The sequence below is a fragment of the Zonotrichia albicollis genome, chromosome 19 (assembly GCF_047830755.1).
Source record: "Zonotrichia albicollis isolate bZonAlb1 chromosome 19, bZonAlb1.hap1, whole genome shotgun sequence".
Taxonomy (NCBI): domain Eukaryota; kingdom Metazoa; phylum Chordata; class Aves; order Passeriformes; family Passerellidae; genus Zonotrichia; species Zonotrichia albicollis.
This window is the reverse complement of record NC_133837.1, coordinates 7,267,966-7,286,405: the sequence shown is the minus strand read 5'-3', so window position 1 is coordinate 7,286,405 and position 18,440 is coordinate 7,267,966. Positions and strand designations below refer to the sequence as shown.

Sequence of the window (18,440 nt, the reverse complement as noted above, 5' to 3'; positions counted from 1 at the left end):
AACATCACCTTGGACTTGCTTACAACCGGTTGCAGGTTTTTGCCAGATGGCACGGAAAATCCTTAGCAATTAATCTTTTAAGAAAGAGATCAGTTTTGAGAAATACTTTTTTCAGACAGGAAAAAAGCTTTTAGTTTGCAATGTGAAAATCAAATAATATTTCCTTTAGTATATATGAAACTGATTGTCTGACCCCGGCCTCTCTTACAAATTGGTACTCCTTCAATTTGCTTTTTGATGGGACACTTTCAAGCATTTTTCTATTTGATATGCAGGGTTTTGTCAAAGTTTTTAGAAGAAAAAGCCTCTCTAGTTTCATACATAGTCATGATCTAAGAAAGCTCTTATATTCCAAAGGCCGTGGTCAGTACTGCCATTAGGAGAAGTCTAAATATGACAGAGCCAACTCTAGAGAAGAAATCTTAGTGAATTTTTAAAGTGAAAATTATTAAAATAAGTAATTTGGTTTATAAATTTAGTTAAAATATTCAAGGAAAGTTTTCTTACTGATAACAATATTCAGAAAAATACCAATATTGGCATTTGTAGCTTTTCTGTATTCAATGTTTGTTGTGACATGAGATTAAAAGGTTTGCAATCAAGAATTTTAGTCAATAATGGCATTTCCCCGCACCCCCCCCCCAAATTCCAATCTTTGTCCAATGATCAGTTTTTTTCTCTGTCTCTTTTGTGTTTCAGTTGCTGACAAGGCAGTCTACCTGATGGTTCTGTACTCAGCAGAGCTGCTTTGACCCTGTGCTGTCCTTGAGTCAAAGTTGGGAATGAATTAGTGACCAAACCAGTGGATTGTCTTAGGGAATAAGGACAAACTCCTCCAACAAGGAGATGTGGCCGATAGCCCAGATGAAGTGTTTCTCTGTCAGTGCAGCACTGTGGGCAACAGACAGAAGGAGCTGGTAGCCACTGCCCAGACGGGCACTATGGCCTGATTGCTAGCACAGAAACTCGTTGGGGTGGACTGCATGATTGACATGTGCTGTGAGTGACAGCTATGAAATATTTGGAAGGGAGAGATGAGGGAGTTGCCCTGATGAGATGCATCCCCACATCCTGAGGGAACTGGCAGATGAAGTGGTTAAGCCACTACCCATCACACTTGACAAGCTGTGGCCGTCTGATAAGTTTCACTGACTGAAAAATCCCTGTTTTTAAAAAGGGGCAAAAGAAAGACCCAGGGAACTACAGGCTGGTCAGCTTCACCTCTCCACATGGCAAGATCATGGAGCAGATCCTTCTGGAAAATATGCTATGGTACATTGGCTGGATGATCACACACGAAGCCACAGTGGTCAATGGCTTGAATTTCAGGTGGAGACCAGTAACAAGTTGTGTCCCCTGGCAGGTTGTTTTGAAACCAGTGTTATATTTTAACAAATTTATCAAGAGCATGGACAGTGGGGTTGAGGGCACTGTCAGCAAGTTTGCTGATAACACCAAGCCATGTGCTGCAGTAAACACACTGGAGGGAAGATAGATTGTGGTTGGATAAAAGAGTGACGTTTTTTAAGAGGATGCCAGTGAGACACAGGCCCCAGAATACAGGAATGCCCCTGGAATCATTGGAAGTGTGCAGGCTCAGGTTGAATGAGGCTTTGAGCAACCTGATCTAGTCAAAATTCCTACCCACAGTAATGGTATTGCACTAGAGGATTGTTTAAAGGTTTCTTTGAACACAAACCATTCTCTGATTTGTCCTCTAAGTTCTGTATGTCCATGGAAGTCAGAGATTGTGCAGACACAGGACTTCTGATGCCCCCCTGCACTCACAGTTTTACACAGATTGTTTCTGAACTCCTCCTGTTCAGGGTAGAGGGTGTTTCCACCAGCTTCCCCCTGCCCTGCATAGGGAGCCCAGGGCTGAGCTCTGGTTTGGAACAGAAAGTTGCATGATCATCCGTGGAGCAAGATTTTCATGCCCACACCAGTGCTTGATGTTGGATATCTCCTTGGATCATATTTACTGACCTTGCCCTCTGCTCTTCGTTGAGCTTTACCCACCGAGCTCTTTTAACAATCAAAATGCCCATGACCAGGAGAAGAGCGCGTTTCAAGGAGCTTCAGTGACAGTGATATTTGTGATGCGATGGAAATGCTGGACTGAGGATTTGTCAGAGTAACACCACAGTCATGCAATAAAAATCTGCCTTGAGTACATGAAGCAACCATTGGAAATGCAGCAGTATAGCTCACTGGTCCTACATCCAAATTTTCTAAATGCCTCAACTAACTGAACTTCTGTCCTTATGTCTCTAGACAAATTATTTTTAGTCAATACATTCACAGCATTGGTAAGATACAAAACATTTCTAAATATATCATATTAAATCAAATGACTATGCCATTAGTTCAGTTTGCCAGACAATGCCTTGCCAAAGAATGTTTGCCAAAAAATGTTTTGACCGAAGAAAGGGGAAGAATGCAGAGCACCTGCCAACCAGACTCTATAAAAGAGTCTTTGCAGTGCTCTGCCCTGTCTACTAGAAAAGTTTCAAGGTAAGTGCACTGGATCTAGCTACTAGATATTCCCATTATTGCATATTATGTGCATATATTTTTTCCTTTGAAACTGGTTTCCAACTAAGTTTTTCCATCTGCATTTAAGGCTATAAAATTTATTCTATCTATACTTTGAAAAATTATTTTATACTAGAATAAAAAGGTTCTTTTAACATATTTCATATTCTCAAATATGGCACTACAATTCATAAAAGCAAAGTAAAATCTGTACAGTACCAGAAAGACACAAATAAAATAAATTTTTACAAGGTTATTATATATTATTTAGGGATGAAACAATATTTTTCTCTTCTGGGTTTGAACCATTAAACACAAGGAAGGCAACTTTTGGTAGTTTTAGCAATTCTAGTAAGTGCTCAATTTTAAATCATTAGAAAAGCTGTCCTTGCAAGCACGGTACAAGTATGATCTATTTATGTTACATTTCTTTTCTTCCACAGGGTTCTCTGCTGATGTGCCTTCAGTAAACTGCAGCCATGACCTCTGCAGATGCTGAGTTAGCTTGTTTTGGGGAGGCAGCCCCTTACCTCCGAAAATCGGAGAAGGAGAGAATTGAGGCCCAGAACAAACCTTTTGATGCCAAGTCATCAGTCTTTGTGGTTCATCCCAAAGAATCCTTTGTGAAAGGCAAAATTGAGAGCAGGGAATCAGGCAAAGTCACTGTCAAGACTGAAGGGGGAGAGGTGAGTCAAAAACAAGGCTCAAAGGCAACATTTGATCCCCACTTTGAGATTTAAGTGACACATGTGGATCTTTCTGGTTTTTTGGCAGACCCTGACTGTGAAAGAAGATCAAATCTTCTCCATGAACCCTCCCAAGTATGACAAAATCGAGGACATGGCCATGATGACCCACCTGCACGAACCCGCTGTGCTGTACAACCTCAAAGAGCGTTACGCAGCCTGGATGATCTACGTAAGTGGCAGCAGCAGCTTCCTCTGGGCAGCCTCAGGAGCTGCTGGGCCAGGCTCAGGGCAAGGCAACGTGCTGTGTCCCTTCCTTGCAGACCTACTCGGGGCTCTTCTGCGTCACTGTCAACCCCTACAAGTGGCTGCCGGTGTACAACCCCGAGGTGGTGTTGGCCTACCGAGGCAAGAAGCGCCAGGAGGCCCCTCCACACATCTTCTCCATCTCTGACAACGCCTATCAGTTCATGCTGACTGGTGAGTTTCATGATTTTCTTTAGAATCACTTGACTGTAAATACTCACAAAGGAGAAAAAGTCTCTTGATGTCGAAGTAGTTAATAGTGTTGTGCAGGTGCATTCTCTCTTGTCATTGGAAATTATGAAGACTTTCCTTTGGGTGAAGAGGATCAGGTTAGAGATCATTTAGTCAAAACTGATTTCCACAAGTTCATCCAACTGGGATGCACCTGCAAGTGCTACAGGACATCATATCTTGGCCTCTCATTCACCTTGGAATGGTCATGGCAGTCAGGAGACATGTGTGAGGACTGGAAGAAAGCAAATGTCACAAGTCTTCAAAAAGGGTAAAAAGAAAGATCTGTGGAACTACAGGCCTGTCGGCCTCACTTGAGTTTCAGAATGGCTAATCCTGAAGAGTATCTCTAAAAATGCACAATACAAGAATTTGATCATGAGCAGTCAGCATGGCTTCACCAAAGGGAAATTATGCTTAATCAACCTGATTTCTTTCTACAATGGGATAACTGCTTTGAGATATGAATGGAGAGCACTGGAAATTGTCTACCTGGATTTCACCGAGGGTTTTGATGCTATTTCTCATGATATCCTCATAGGCAAGCTCAGGGAGGGAGGGCAAAACAAGTGAATGATGAGCTGAATTGAAGACTGGTTGGAATGGCAACTCTCAAAGGGTTTGTTCTGGGCCTTCAACTGTTCAGCATTTTTTAAAATAATCTGGAAGTGATGAAAATATTGCTGATTTGACTAAGTTCTTAAGGTCAGCAAAAATGAAGTCTAATAACAATTTCAGGGGGTCTTTATTGCACTAAGTTCCTATTCTGTGAAATTGCAAGAAATTTTTGTGAACAGGAGTGTAAAACAAATGCCACAGGGAAAAAACCTCACTGCCAAGAACTTTTGTAAGTATCTTCTAATACTTCTTCAAAATTTTGTCTAAAGCATCATAAATCTACAAAATAAAAAGCTGAAGCCTGGAGGTCACTGAGAAAGAAATAGGGACCACAACAGAAAGCATTGCTATATACAAGGGGTGTCTTGGTACCTGGTGTGTCATATGCATTTTCAGACTTCCTTCTCCACAAAAGAATGTAGTAAAGTGGAACAGGTAAAAAGGAAGATGAAAAGGTTTCCAAAAGGTAGGACAGGCTGTGCTGGTAAGTCTAGAAGGACGATTTTTATTACTTTATAAAATTATGCATGGCAAAGATAAGATGAACAAAAAAGACAGACTACATGATGAAACAAACTTGACACCAGAAACATATTTTTTCCTTCATCATTGAGTGGTTCAAGAATGGAGCATAAAAATGGGACACAAAAATAAATGAGCATGGGTCAAGAAAGCAGACAAAATTGTGTGAAACAAACTCAGCTCAAGCTATTGAAAAGAGATACATTAGCTCTGGAAGTACCAAAATTTCAATATTACAGAGAAGACTATGCTGATAAAGGTTCCTACATGTTTATGATGTTCCTGTAATTTTATTTCATCACCAATCAATTGGGATCCAACATAAAAACTATTTAGAGGGTCTTGTGGACTGAACGGGAGTGGTTGTTCCTATGTAGTAAAAATTATGAGAAGCACATGCTCCAGTTCAATGCAGCTTACTGACAGACCATTTAATCAGTAACTCTACAAAACTGATCCTTAGTTGAAATCATTTGACATAAACAAAATGAAGAGTATGACATGAAGGGAATATCCAGAAAAAGAATTGCATGTATGCTACACCAGACACCATTGGAGGTTAGAGATGTAAACATCCCAGCTGAGGCTGGGAACATGAAAATATTCAAAATGGGTGAAGGCATATAGGTTTATGAAAGAAATTACCTGCCAATTGCCAGTGCATTAAAAATAATATCTTCTTTTCTGCCTTGTTCACAGATCGGGAGAACCAGTCCATCCTGATCACGTAGGTACCCCCCCTGCGCGGGTCCCTGCGGGGCTGCCCGGTGCCAGGGCCCCTCCTGCCTGACCACGCACCCTCTGCTTCTCTCTTGGCTTTGGCAGCGGAGAATCCGGGGCCGGGAAGACTGTGAACACCAAGCGTGTCATCCAGTACTTTGCAACAATTGCAGCCAGTGGAGAGAAGAAAAAGGAAGAACAAACATCAGGCAAAATGCAGGTGAGTCAGGAGGGACAGACTGAATGCTTGGCCTGCCACTATCCTGTCAACCAAACACAGTCACTGAATAATGATGTCCCTGCAGGGAACGCTTGAGGATCAAATCATCAGCGCCAACCCACTGCTGGAGGCCTTTGGAAACGCCAAGACCGTGAGGAACGACAACTCCTCACGCTTTGTGAGTTCTTGCTTTGCATAAAATCTCTCCCCTTCATGGCAACACACTTGTTACCTGAACAGTTCTTCATGCAAAGGAGACATCAGCAGAACACATCCAGGCTGACCTGCTGCTGCTTCTGCTTCACAGGGCAAATTCATCAGAATCCACTTTGGTGCCACAGGCAAACTGGCTTCTGCTGACATTGAAACTTGTAAGAAGTTCTCCTGGACTGCTCCCATCCCTTCCCATATTCCCATCTCCATGTACATTCCCACAAGCACCTAACTCATTCTACCATCCTTGCCAGATTTGCTGGAGAAGTCCAGAGTCACTTTCCAGCTCAAGGCGGAAAGGAGCTACCACATCTTTTATCAGATCATGTCCAACAAGAAGCCAGAGCTAATTGGTAGGAAAAAGCATTATGGCTTTTTGGGGTTGATCACTTAGGAAAAGCTCCCTCTCTCCCCTGTTGGCAAAAGTAAACCTATGCTTTGCCTCTTCCTATTTGCAGACATGCTCCTCATTACCACCAACCCCTACGATTTCCACTTTGTGAGTCAAGGGGAGGTCACTGTGCCCAGCATTGATGACCAGGAGGAGCTCATGGCTACAGATGTAAGTAACACAGCAACAAGGTACCTAGAGAGCATGTCTTGAGGGTTACATCTCTGACCCACTAAGGACACATCTTTGAATTCATTATTTTGACTGCAGAGTGCCATTGACATCCTGGGCTTCACTGCAGATGAGAAAACAGCCATCTACAAGCTGACAGGGGCTGTCATGCACTATGGGAACCTGAAGTTCAAGCAGAAGCAACGAGAGGAACAGGCAGAGCCTGATGGCACAGAAGGTACCAGCAAATCCAGGGGCTGATTTGTGCCCTCCTCTGCCTCCAGAGGCGATATGTTAGCCTCCAGAGGCACACTGCAGTGGCCTGAGTCCCCACATACCACACAGAGAATTCCTTTATTCCCCCTGCTCCCTCTAACTGCAGAGGTGCTTTTCTAGTCATGGGAAGTCCCATTATTTTATCCAGTGGTGGCTCCCCAAAATCATGCTGCCTGAATGCAGAAACTTCAATTTCAACACAGGATATCTCTCTCTCTCTCTCTCAAAGCCCCAAGAACTAAGACACCCTGATGGGCAATTGTGTTTTTAAAGAAATACCTCCTGCAATCTGTGCTACCCACAAATCCCCGTCCCACAGAAAGAGAATATGCCTTGCCTTATGTCCTGCTAGTGGCTTTTGGTTGTTATTCTGGGAAATTCCAGATTCAAGCTCTTCCTATCCAAGTCATACTTGTTCTTGCCTTCCAAGACCACCATCAGTAGTGTCCAGAATTTGCATTGCTTCACAGGCCTTCAATATGGAATGAGATAAATCCTCTTCCATTCCTAGAACATGAACAGCAAAGTTGTTCACAACACCTGAAGTAAAGAGATGGTCCATGAACAAAGGCTTTTCTCTCTCTCCCTACCTCTAGTGGCTGACAAGGCTGCCTACCTAACGGGCCTCAACTCAGCTGAATTTCTCAAGGCCTTGTGTTACCCCCGAGTCAAGGTTGGGAATGAATACGTGACCAAAGGTCAAAATGTGACACAGGTAACACCTGACAGTCAAAAATGCACAGCTGGAAGGAAAATGTCACATTTTTCTTTGCCCCTCAGAGGTAATTCCAATCCTGTCTCCTCTGCTGTAGGTGAACAATTCAGTGGGTGCCCTGGCCAAGGCAATGTTTGAGAAGATGTTCCTGTGGATGGTTGTTCGTATCAACCAACAGCTGGACACAAAGCAGCCCAGGCAGTACTTCATTGGTGTGCTGGACATTGCTGGCTTTGAGATCTTTGATGTAAGGAGCAATGGTTTGACACCACAGTCAAGCAATGGGCAAGGAGGGGTCAGGAGGACACAGGAGCACACAGAGGACTAAGGCTCACACAGCTATGAGCCAAAGGGGTGGATGCTCTTGTAGAGGCAGTGGTCTGGCAAGTTCACAGTGTGTTTCCTGTTCTGTCAATGCAGTGATGATGCAAGGACTTCTGTGTCAGAACACAAAATCCCCAGATTTTTGTTCTGAGACCTGGGAAATTCTTAGGTGGGAGACTCAGGAGGTTGCTACCATCCAGCAGCTCAGAGAACTGACACCATGGGGCTACTGAGCTTACCAAAGACGTGCAGCTGAGTAGCACAGTGAAAAAGAATTGACACTTTTGGCTTGATTTGCAAAGTAATAATGAAAGTGTCCTTCAAGGACAGTGAGTGTTAGAGTAGAAAGACATGGTGGTATAGTAGGGCTGGGACTGGTATTTCAACTTCAAACAGCCTTAGGAGAATGGCAGCAAAGTTCTGTGTGTTTTGGCACACCTTGAGAACCTGTGCACCTTTCCTTGCTTTGGGCAGTTCAACAGCTTTGAGCAGCTGTGCATCAACTTCACCAATGAGAAGCTGCAACAGTTCTTCAACCACCATATGTTCGTGCTGGAGCAGGAGGAGTACAAGAAGGAGGGCATTGAATGGGAGTTCATTGACTTTGGCATGGACCTGGCTGCCTGCATTGAGCTCATTGAGAAGGTACTTTTCCCTTGTATGATATGATGGCTGTTGGAATTCAATGGTGTTTCCAAGGCACAGTCAGATCCAAAGTCCACAGACAAATTTGAGAAATACATATCATATCACCTGACCTCACCAAAGTACCAAGCCCCTTGTAGCTGCTTTTCCCCATATTTTTCTCTTTATCATTGCTTCCACAATTCTACAATGAATTCTCATGTGAGCTGGATAGACATTTCTACCAGTTCCATGATGATAGGCTGCAGGGAGGCAAGGGATGACAGAAATAAACTCTTTGACTGAGAACAACTTGTGGTAAACCCAGGCTTTCATCCAGGATGAGATAGCTGCCAATAATACAACCAGACTTTGATGTTCATAGCACAGGTTTCTTGTCATTGTCATAGAGTCACAGAATGTTTTGGGTTGGAAGGGACCATAAAGAACATTTTGTTCCAATCCCCTACCATGGTGGGGGACTCCTTCCACTAGACCAGGCAGAAGAACATCCCATCTAATGCGACATTGAACATTTCCATTAATCTTCCCTTTTCACTTCTTGTGATTTCTCCCAGCCCATGGGCATCTTCTCCATCCTGGAAGAGGAGTGCATGTTCCCCAAGGCAACTGACACCTCTTTCAAGAACAAGCTCTATGACCAGCACCTGGGCAAGTCCAACAATTTCCAGAAGCCCAAGCCTGCCAAAGGCAAGGCTGAGGCCCACTTCTCCCTGGTGCACTATGCTGGCACAGTGGATTACAACATCACAGGGTGGCTGGAGAAGAACAAGGACCCTCTGAATGAAACTGTCATTGGGCTGTACCAGAAATCATCTGTGAAGACCCTGGCTTTACTCTTTGCCAACTATGGTGGAGCAGATGCAGGTGCGTTTTGTGCAAATGTTATTTTTATTATTGCATGGTTTTCTTCGAATTAAAGCTAAAACCACAAGGAATATTAAGTGGGTTTGTGTTTTGTAGTATCCAGTGTTTATTGCCCATAATAAAAAAATGTTTCTTTTTCTTTTCTGTGACTTGCAGATGCTGGTGGTGGTGGCAAGAAGGGAGGCAAGAAGAAGGGTTCTTCCTTCCAGACTGTCTCAGCTCTCTTCAGAGTAAGAGCAGAATTCATTTCCTCATCAAAATATCTATTTAAATAACATACGAGTTCAGTGAAATTGCAGTCAGAAGACAACCTGTAATTCACTAAGAGTCAGATTCATGTTTATACAATTTTTACCCAACATAATTATGTATTTCCTATAGTTCAAGACCCAGAAAGACTAATTTTTTTTTTTATGCACATCATAAATAGGCATGGGGTTTTTACTTGGTTGAGCCTGAACTCTTCCTTGTAATCTCACAGGAAAATCTGAACAAGCTGATGGCTAACTTGAGAAGCACTCACCCCCATTTTGTGCGCTGTATCATCCCCAATGAAACTAAAACACCTGGTAAGACAAGCCAAGGGGAGGAAAGCTTGAGCAGCAGAAGCTCTTCTCTTGAGTGCCAAACAGCAGGGTGGTCACTAATGGTGGTATTTGTCAGGTGCCATGGAGCACGAGCTGGTGCTGCACCAGCTGCGCTGTAACGGCGTGCTGGAAGGGATCAGGATCTGCAGGAAAGGGTTCCCCAGCAGAGTCCTCTATGCTGACTTCAAACAGAGGTGAGAGCTCTGAACCTTTCTGCCAACTCAGAGCAAGCTGACTAATCATCTTAACAATCTTTACATTTTACATTGTCATGTTTTGTTGTGAATTTATGATTTATTTTATGCTGATTGTGAGGAGTCACTTGGACTCTTAGTTAATGGTATGAATGGTTCTTGCACTCTTGCAATTTCTTTCATGTCTTTCACTGTCTTGAAAGAATGCATTCTCGTGATATTATTCATGAACATGATATTATTCAGCTGTTGCTGAGTAGGCAGCGACGTCCAATCACAGTGATGGTTTCAGAACTGTTGATTTCTTAATGTTCTGCTTTCTCCTACAGATACAGAGTACTTAATGCCAGTGCTATTCCAGAAGGTCAGTTCATGGATAACAAAAAGGCTTCAGAGAAGCTCCTTGGGTCCATTGATGTTGACCACACCCAGTACAGATTTGGGCACACCAAGGTAGAATGAAGTTCTGTATTAAAATATAGTGTGCCCCAGTAATGCACTACCAACACTGATGTACTACAATCTTCCCTTTCTCAAGGTGTTCTTCAAAGCTGGACTGATAGGTGTGCTAGAGGAGATGAGAGATGAGAAACTGGCAGAGATTATGACCATGATACAAGCCAGGTCCAGAGGCTTCCTGATGAGAGTGGAGTACCAGAGAATGGTGGAGCGGAGGTCGATACTTCTCCCTCATTTGTTATGTTCTAATGGTAGCTGGCAAATTGAGACAAAATTCACCAAACACAGGATATTCAATAACCATGTGGATTTGTTTTCAGGGACTCCATCTTCTGCATCCAGTACAACGTTCGCTCATTCATGAATGTCAAACACTGGCCATGGATGAAGCTGTTCTTCAAGATCAAGCCATTGCTGAAGAGTGCAGAGTCTGAGAAAGAAATGGCCAACATGAAACAAGAATTTGAGAAAACCAAGGAAGAGCTTGCAAAGTCTGAGGCAAAGCGCAAGGAGCTGGAAGAGAAAATGGTGGCCCTGGTGCAGGAGAAAAATGACCTTCAGCTCCAAGTGCAGGCTGTGAGTATCACTGTTCATTTTCCTCTGGAAAAAGAATGATGTACTGTCAGAATGCTTCTTGTCCTGCAAAAAGACTCACAGGAATTAATGGGTAGAAGAAAACAGTCTAAATCACACACTCTGAGGCGCTCTAATGTTGACTAAACAGGCACCAGCAGGGGCATACTGAGACTGCTGGCTGACCCATATGGCACTCACCATTACTGTTGTGTGAGGAAAGAGCCATGTAGCACCAGACAATGTGTATTGAACAGCGAAGAACTTGGAGCTCGAAGAGAAATAATTTTCAAACCAGTGTTTCTGTCTAACACTGTAAAAGCAAACCTGAGAATAACCTACTTTTTCTCCAAACTCAATAAGGAAAACGCAATTTGACCAAAAAAACCAAATCTTTCTGCACTGAATTATTCTCATAAAACTTCTATTGCTGAAATACTATAAAGTTAACTAGTCAATTAAACAGAAGAAGATATTGCATATTTTTACCATGAGAAAACTACTCCAACCCATTACTCCTGCTGAAACTAGAAACTGAAGTAACCCCTATTCCATTCTGCTTGTGAGTGTTATGAGGCATTCTCATAGCTAGTCAGCCTGGGAGACATATTTAGGAGACAAAACTTTGGAATAAATATTGAATTCCAAATGACAAGGCTTACCAGTAGACATCACTCAAGATCTCTCTGTTGCTGGAATTGAATGCCATGTTCAGCTGTTACTCAGTAATAAAAGAGGCAGAGCAGAGAAAGTTCAAAACATCAGAACCCACAAATTTCTGTCTCTGCACCAGGAAGCAGATAGCTTGGCTGATGCTGAGGAAAGGTGTGACCAGCTCATCAAAAACAAAATCCAGCTGGAAGCTAAAATTAAGGAGCTGACAGAAAGGGCTGAAGAAGAAGAGGAAATCAATGCTGAGCTGACAGCCAAGAAGAGGAAGCTGGAGGATGAATGTTCAGAGCTGAAGAAAGATATTGATGACCTTGAGCTAACACTGGCCAAGGTGGAGAAGGAAAAACATGCCACTGAAAACAAGGTATGAGGTAGAACCTGTCACTCGCACTCCAGAAAATGGGCTGTGTGCTATTAAAGGACATCTATAGCTAGTTCCTTTATTTATATTTGCTCCCTTCTTCTCAAAGGTGAAAAACCTGACTGAGGAGATGGCAGCTTTGGACGAGACAATTGCCAAGCTGACAAAGGAGAAGAAAGCCCTCCAAGAGGCGCATCAGCAGACCCTGGATGACCTGCAGGTAGAGGAAGACAAAGTCAATACTCTGACCAAAGCCAAGACCAAGCTGGAACAGCAAGTGGATGATGTAAGCACACAGATACAGAGCAGGAAGAGGACAGGTATGGAGTCCAAGCTGTCTGGCAGAGCCCTGATGGTCTTGTTGTGTTTAGCTGGAAGGGTCCCTGGAGCAAGAGAAGAAACTGCGCATGGACCTGGAGAGAGCAAAGAGGAAACTGGAAGGAGACCTGAAGCTGGCCCAGGACAGCATCATGGATTTGGAGAATGACAAGCAGCAGCTGGATGAGAAACTGAAGAAGTAAGTGTGGCTCTGGGGCTTGTGACTGCTGGGATGCAGCACTTGTCTTGTTTCTTGGAGCTCTAACACGGCTCACTTGTCCCGAAGGAAAGACTTTGAAATCAGCCAGATCCAGAGTAAGATCGAGGATGAACAGGCCCTGGGCATGCAATTTCAGAAGAAGATCAAGGAGCTGCAGGCAAGTCTCTGTGCCTTGCCCTGCCTTGCTCAGGCTCAGCTCAGGCAGGAGGAGGGCATGGCTGTGAAGGGTCCCTGCTGTTCTGCAGGCCCGCATTGAGGAGCTGGAGGAGGAAATTGAGGCAGAGCGAACCTCTCGCGCTAAAGCGGAGAAGCATCGTGCTGACCTGTCCAGGGAGCTGGAGGAGATCAGTGAGCGCCTGGAAGAAGCAGGAGGGGCCACAGCAGCTCAGGTGGAGATGAACAAGAAGCGTGAGGCAGAGTTCCAGAAGATGCGCCGTGACCTGGAAGAGGCCACGCTGCAGCACGAAGCCACGGCTTCTGCCCTGCGCAAGAAGCACGCGGACAGCACAGCTGAGCTGGGTGAGCAGATCGACAACCTGCAACGTGTGAAGCAGAAGCTGGAGAAGGAAAAGAGTGAGCTGAAGATGGAGATTGATGACTTGGCCAGCAACATGGAGTCTGTCTCCAAAGCCAAGGTATGGAGTTGCAGGAGAAGATGCTCACAGGGACAAAGTGTGGCACAAAACCTGCCTCTGCAACACTCATTCCCAGAAACAAAATCTTCATGTTGACAATAAGGCAGAGTGCAGACCATCATCTCTTTTCCTTTCCTGTATTTCCTCTCTAGGCCAATCTGGAGAAGATGTGCCGCACACTGGAAGATCAGCTGAGTGAGCTTAAAACTAAGGAGGAGCAGAATCAGCGCATGATCAACGACCTCAATACGCAAAGAGCTCGTCTGCAGACAGAGTCAGGTGAGACATCCTCATCCCCAAATTTCAGTGGCAGTACCTGCACGCCCTGAGTGAGCCTGAGAGTACAAGGTGGCAACTGGTATAAGTTCTCCAGGCCATTACAGGTTACATGGCTTTACAAGCAGAAGGTGTTGCAGGAGTAACAGTGTGCATCCTTTTTTTCTTTCCTTTTCCAGGTGAATTTTCCCGCCAGGTGGAGGAGAAAGATGCTTTGATCTCTCAGCTGTCTAGGGGCAAACAAGGATTTACCCAACAGATTGAGGAACTCAAGAGACATCTAGAGGAAGAAATCAAGGTCTGGAAATACCCCACTATCCACAGCTTACATCACCCCCAAAAACATCTGCAGAATACTGACTGGCGTTAGACTGCTTCAGTGTTCTTTCCCCAAACACACACAGGACTGGAGGGAACAGCAGTAATGCGCAACCTCTCAGTCTTCCTCTAGAGAGGGAAGGAAGCACAATATTTTAGGTGCTGGAGGAAGTAATCCACAAGGTTTCCATGAAATTCTGATGATCCTCTCTGAGACTGGATTCAGCCACATGTTTAAACAAGCAGCAGATTACTGTCCCCAGTGGAGCCATCACTAATGCATCCTGATGCTCCAGAATATGTCAACGAGGGCTTCACCAGCTCCAAGCTATACATTTGCCCAAATAGAGTTTCATTCAGTTTTCATGTTCAAGTTCACAGTCAAGAGGGATTTAAAGATAAGTATTCAAGTTTGCAAACCCAATGTCCCCACAGGCGAAGAACGCCCTGGCCCACGCCCTGCAGTCCGCTCGCCATGACTGTGACTTGCTCCGGGAACAATATGAGGAGGAGCAGGAGGCCAAGGCAGAGCTTCAGCGAGCCATGTCCAAGGCCAACAGTGAAGTGGCCCAGTGGAGAACCAAATACGAGACGGACGCAATTCAGCGCACGGAGGAGCTCGAGGAGGCCAAGTACGTGGGGAAGCAGAATGGGAAATAACGAGAGAAGACTGAAACTGGTCACGGGAAATTTGAATCTCTGAGTATGGATTAAGACAAGAGTGGTATAAAGGCAAGGATATAGTGTATCTGTAAACAAAAGGAGAAAGGTGGAGGTAGAGAAAAAGAGAGACTGGAACTAGAAAACATAGTCATTAGAAGTGATAAGGCATGTCTAATCCTCCCCAGGTGAAAGGACACAAAAAAGGATAAATCCTTAAATATCTGTGAAAAGTGCTTGGCTAAAAACCCTCAAATAGAAAAACCTGCGCTCTTATGACATTATAGAACTGACAAGCTTCCAAGCTCTAAAATGCAACTGTGCTTGTCTCCTCCCAGGAAGAAGCTGGCCCAGCGCCTGCAGGATGCAGAGGAGCATGTTGAGGCTGTCAATGCCAAATGTGCCTCCCTGGAAAAGACAAAGCAGAGGCTGCAGAATGAAGTGGAGGACCTGATGATTGATGTGGAGAGATCCAATGCTGCCTGTGCTGCTCTGGATAAGAAGCAGAAGAACTTTGACAAGGTCTTTTGGCCTTCAGCACCAGCACTGCTGGCCAGAGCAGGGCCCCATGATGGCCACAGCCCTACTCACCCCCTGTTTCTCTTCAGATCCTGGCAGAATGGAAGCAGAAGTATGAGGAAACGCAGGCGGAGCTGGAAGCCTCACAGAAGGAGTCGCGCTCTCTGAGCACAGAGCTGTTCAAGATGAAGAATGCCTATGAGGAGTCCTTGGACCACCTGGAAACAATGAAGCGGGAGAACAAGAACCTGCAGCGTAAGTCCCTGGCCCTCTGCTCCTCCCAGACCTGTGCCTTCAGGTCTGCAGAGATGTCTGTCCCCTTGGTGGGACAGGGCCCTTCCCATTCTGCTCTGTGCCTGACCATGCCATTGATCATTGTTCCCACAGAGGAGATTTCCGACCTCACGGAGCAGATTGCGGAGGGAGGAAAGGCCATTCATGAGCTGGAGAAAGTGAAGAAGCAGATTGAGACAGAGAAATCTGAACTGCAAGCCTCCCTGGAGGAAGCTGAGGTACAGACAAGGCAAATTAATGATGGCCCCACCAAGAGTATGGGTGTAGGCCGTTGGAGAGAGAGCAGGATCCAAGCCTTCCTTTCATATGGAATCACATGAAAGATTATTTTGAAAGTAAAACGTCCTTTGTGCTGAATTGTCCAGGCCTCCCTGGAACATGAGGAGGGGAAGATCCTGCGCCTGCAGCTTGAGCTCAACCAAGTGAAGTCTGAGATTGATAGGAAGATAGCAGAGAAAGATGAGGAGATTGACCAGCTGAAGAGGAACCACCTCAGAATTGTGGACTCGATGCAGAGCACCCTGGATGCTGAGATCAGGAGCAGGAACGAAGCCCTGAGACTGAAGAAGAAGATGGAGGGAGACCTGAATGAAATGGAGATCCAGCTGAGCCATGCCAACCGCCAGGCTGCAGAGGCACAGAAGAACCTGAGGAACACCCAGGCTGTGCTCAAGGTCTGTTCAGCAGAGCTACAAAAAGAGAAATGCGATTCATGACATTTTTACCATTCAAGCACCCACTGATGCCTGGTAATCGCCCTTGTCTCTCTTTCCAGGACACCCAGCTGCACCTGGATGATGCTCTCAGGACACAGGATGACCTGAAGGAGCAGGTGGCCATGGTGGAGCGCAGAGCAAACCTGCTGCAGGCTGAAGTTGAGGAGCTCCGGGCAGCCCTGGAGCAGACGGAGCGGTCGAGGAAATTGGCTGAGCAGGAGCTTCTGGATGCCACTGAACGTGCACAGCTCCTCCACACCCAGGTCAGGCACTGCTGGAAATTATTCCCATTCACAGGTTATAACAAAGACTGAAATTGTTATTCATCTTTTAAGTGATTCCTGTATAAACATTTGAAGAAATGTGCTGCAATATGTCCCCTCCATCCATCTCTGAATATCTGGTTTACTGCCGTGTTGCTAAAGAAGTCTCTTGCACTAAAGACTTTCCTAAACCATAGCCACATTTTCAGGCCTTGATATGGAGGCATTTGTGACAGTAGGAATCTTGTCTTTCCTGTTGCACAGAACACCAGCCTGATCAACACCAAGAAGAAGCTGGAAACAGACATTTCCCAGATCCAGAGTGAAATGGAGGATACCATCCAGGAAGCCCGCAATGCTGAGGAGAAGGCCAAGAAGGCCATCACAGATGTGAGTTGGGCGCTCCTGGCATTGTTGATGGTGAATGCACTCTCCCCAAAATATCTCCCGTCCCAAAATGGCTCTGACCTTTTGTTCTGATCAGGCGGCCATGATGGCAGAAGAGCTGAAGAAGGAGCAGGACACCAGTGCCCACCTGGAGAGGATGAAGAAGAACCTGGACCAGACAGTGAAGGACCTGCAGCACCGTCTGGAAGAGGCCGAGCAGCTGGCACTGAAGGGAGGGAAGAAGCAGATCCAGAAGCTGGAGGCCAGGGTGTGTAGGGCTGGGGCTGTGCCTGAGTGAGCGTGTCCCTCGTTGGAGAGACATTGGCAGGGCAGCTGCAGGGCTGGGCTTGTCCTTGCAGGTGCGGGAGCTGGAAGGGGAGGTTGATGCTGAGCAGAAGCGCAGCGCTGAAGCCGTGAAGGGCGTGCGCAAGTACGAGCGCAGGGTGAAGGAACTCACCTACCAGGTAAGGCAGGAGCTCTCCTGCTCTCACTGGGCTTTCTCACAGTGAGCCACATTTTGCACAATCCATCCCCAAGTGGAATTCTTAACCTCACGTGATGCAGAACCAAGAATTGACTCTCTAATCTGTTTACCAACTGCTTTAGTCTGAGGAAGACAGGAAGAATGTGCTGAGGCTGCAGGATCTGGTGGACAAGCTGCAAATGAAAGTGAAATCCTACAAGAGACAAGCTGAGGAGGCTGTAAGTATTGCTTGGAGAAAGGGCAAAGCCCACATTCGATTGGGGCAGGATACACATTGTATAAGTCTGAATACCAGGAGAGGTATTCAGAAAGAAACTCCTGAGACACAACTTGTTGGCCATGCTGTTTTCTTATTGCCTTGGTGAGCTCTGGGCACTCTGTAGTCAGGGCATTCATTAAGGGAAGATCTGCAGCCTGTTTCACACAGGAGTCTTGAGTAAACAAACCAGGGGCCACACCCAGTGACTGACAAATTCCTGAATCTCTGCTAATAATAAGCAGCAGAAGGTTTCCAATAACTCATACAGAGAAATAGTGTGAGAATAAGTACAGAATTGATAAATTGAAGGGTGAAATTGCTCCTCACATGTGACACAGTCCTGGTGGAGCTTGTCCCAGTAGGGTCCTGAGAAGGGATGAGGAGCTCTGTGTGAGGCTGATGTGTGAGCAGTGGCAGGAGGGTGATGGAGATTTGCAGCCCCACAAGACTGACCTGCAGCAGGAATGTAGCCTCTGCCCTGGGCTCCTCACCACTGACTCCCTCTCCCCACACAGGAGGAGCTGTCCAATGTGAACCTGTCCAAGTTCCGCAAGATCCAGCACGAGCTGGAGGAGGCCGAGGAGCGGGCTGACATTGCAGAGTCACAGGTCAACAAGCTCCGAGCCAAGAGCCGTGACATTCACGGCAAGAAGATAGAAGAGGAAGAGTGAGGATGTCATGAGGCATTAGAGTGACCTGAGGGCTGCACAAAATGTGTACTCTCTGTCACTTTCTTCTTTCTGCAATTTTTGTTTCAACAATTTTAATGTCTAGAGAATAAATCCTGTAGATTTGTTTGTGTGCA

General features: G+C 45.5%; 1 protein-coding gene across 1 annotated transcript; it reads left to right on the top strand.

Moving 5' to 3' along the window:
- The first annotated feature begins 2,960 nt into the window (after positions 1-2,960).
- On the top strand, positions 2,961-18,440 carry LOC141731237 (myosin heavy chain, skeletal muscle, adult-like). The gene is made up of 38 exons (XM_074555189.1): positions 2,961-3,221; positions 3,310-3,453; positions 3,545-3,701; positions 5,598-5,625; positions 5,724-5,838; positions 5,924-6,016; positions 6,146-6,209; positions 6,306-6,404; positions 6,510-6,613; positions 6,713-6,851; positions 7,486-7,604; positions 7,702-7,851; positions 8,403-8,573; positions 9,131-9,440; positions 9,597-9,670; positions 9,922-10,009; positions 10,104-10,221; positions 10,551-10,674; positions 10,760-10,896; positions 11,001-11,256; positions 12,047-12,289; positions 12,396-12,572; positions 12,658-12,803; positions 12,891-12,981; positions 13,070-13,459; positions 13,612-13,738; positions 13,915-14,033; positions 14,489-14,685; positions 15,052-15,235; positions 15,322-15,487; positions 15,620-15,744; positions 15,892-16,200; positions 16,302-16,505; positions 16,770-16,895; positions 16,990-17,160; positions 17,252-17,356; positions 17,499-17,594; positions 18,151-18,440. The coding sequence occupies exons 1-38, from the start codon at positions 3,015-3,017 to the stop codon at positions 18,304-18,306; spliced, it is 5,829 nt and encodes a 1,942-aa protein (XP_074411290.1). The 5' UTR covers positions 2,961-3,014; the 3' UTR covers positions 18,307-18,440.

Bases quoted from the DNA above. Each gene is read 5' to 3' on its own strand.
- LOC141731237 (XM_074555189.1), top strand. From the start codon at position 3,015: ATGACCTCTGCAGATGCTGAGTTAGCTTGTTTTGGGGAGGCAGCCCCT. The intron at 9,671-9,921 runs GTAAGAGCAGAA...GTAATCTCACAG, and splicing joins CTGTCTCAGCTCTCTTCAGA to GAAAATCTGAACAAGCTGAT. The intron at 10,897-11,000 runs GTCGATACTTCT...ATTTGTTTTCAG, and splicing joins CAGAGAATGGTGGAGCGGAG to GGACTCCATCTTCTGCATCC.